The 575-nt window shown below is 37.2% G+C and overlaps 1 protein-coding gene across 2 annotated transcripts in view; it reads left to right on the top strand.

Annotated features, from left to right (window-relative positions):
- DCTN4 (dynactin 4 (p62)) overlaps positions 1-575 on the top strand; it is a 32,931-nt gene that overhangs the window by 26,402 nt on the left and 5,954 nt on the right. For both annotated transcript variants that reach the window (XM_004686889.2, XM_004686890.2), the window contains one exon: positions 9-106. In XM_004686889.2, coding sequence (XP_004686946.1) covers positions 9-106 — 98 coding nt within the window. The remainder of the gene's footprint in view (positions 1-8; positions 107-575) is intronic.

Below are 575 nucleotides of genomic sequence, written 5' to 3'. Positions count from 1 at the left end.
CTCTCCAGGTGGTGGTGCCCCCCAAAGAGCTGGTCCTCGCCGGCAAGGACGCAGCTGCAGAGTATGATGAATTGGCAGAACCCCAGGACTTTCAGGACGATCCTGAGTGAGTGATCTCTTTGTGCCCTCACTAATGACTGCTAACGGAGATTTACTTTTATGTCCCAATTTTTTAGCTGTTCTTTATTTAGTTCTTTCTACATATAAAAATCATAATCATAGAATACACACAAAGCCACAAAGAATAAAATAAAATCCCACTGCCAGAGAGCGCCACCATGAGCATTTTGGTGTTTGTCCTTCTGTATATTTGTCTCATCACTGGAATCTATCAGCAAAGTTTTTTCAACCTGTTTTTCACTAAATATATTTTCCTTTATTAATAATACATTTTTCAGTACATGATTTTTAATTGTGGACAGGATAAAATATTCTCTCCCTGCAGTCCCTAGTAGACTTTCCTTTCTCAAACATAATTCCAAAAGAAAAGTCAAACATTTCCCTGGATTAGTCAGGTTTCAGTCTAAAAACAAATTACATCAGGCTATTTGCACAGAGAATTATTTTTTTTTTTT

The sequence above is a fragment of the Condylura cristata genome, unplaced genomic scaffold, assembly GCF_000260355.1.
Source record: "Condylura cristata isolate star-nosed mole 26May11 unplaced genomic scaffold, ConCri1.0 scaffold00021, whole genome shotgun sequence".
NCBI lineage: Eukaryota > Metazoa > Chordata > Mammalia > Eulipotyphla > Talpidae > Condylura > Condylura cristata.
Note: the sequence above shows the minus strand (reverse complement) of the source record. Positions and strands in the feature narration are given on the sequence as shown.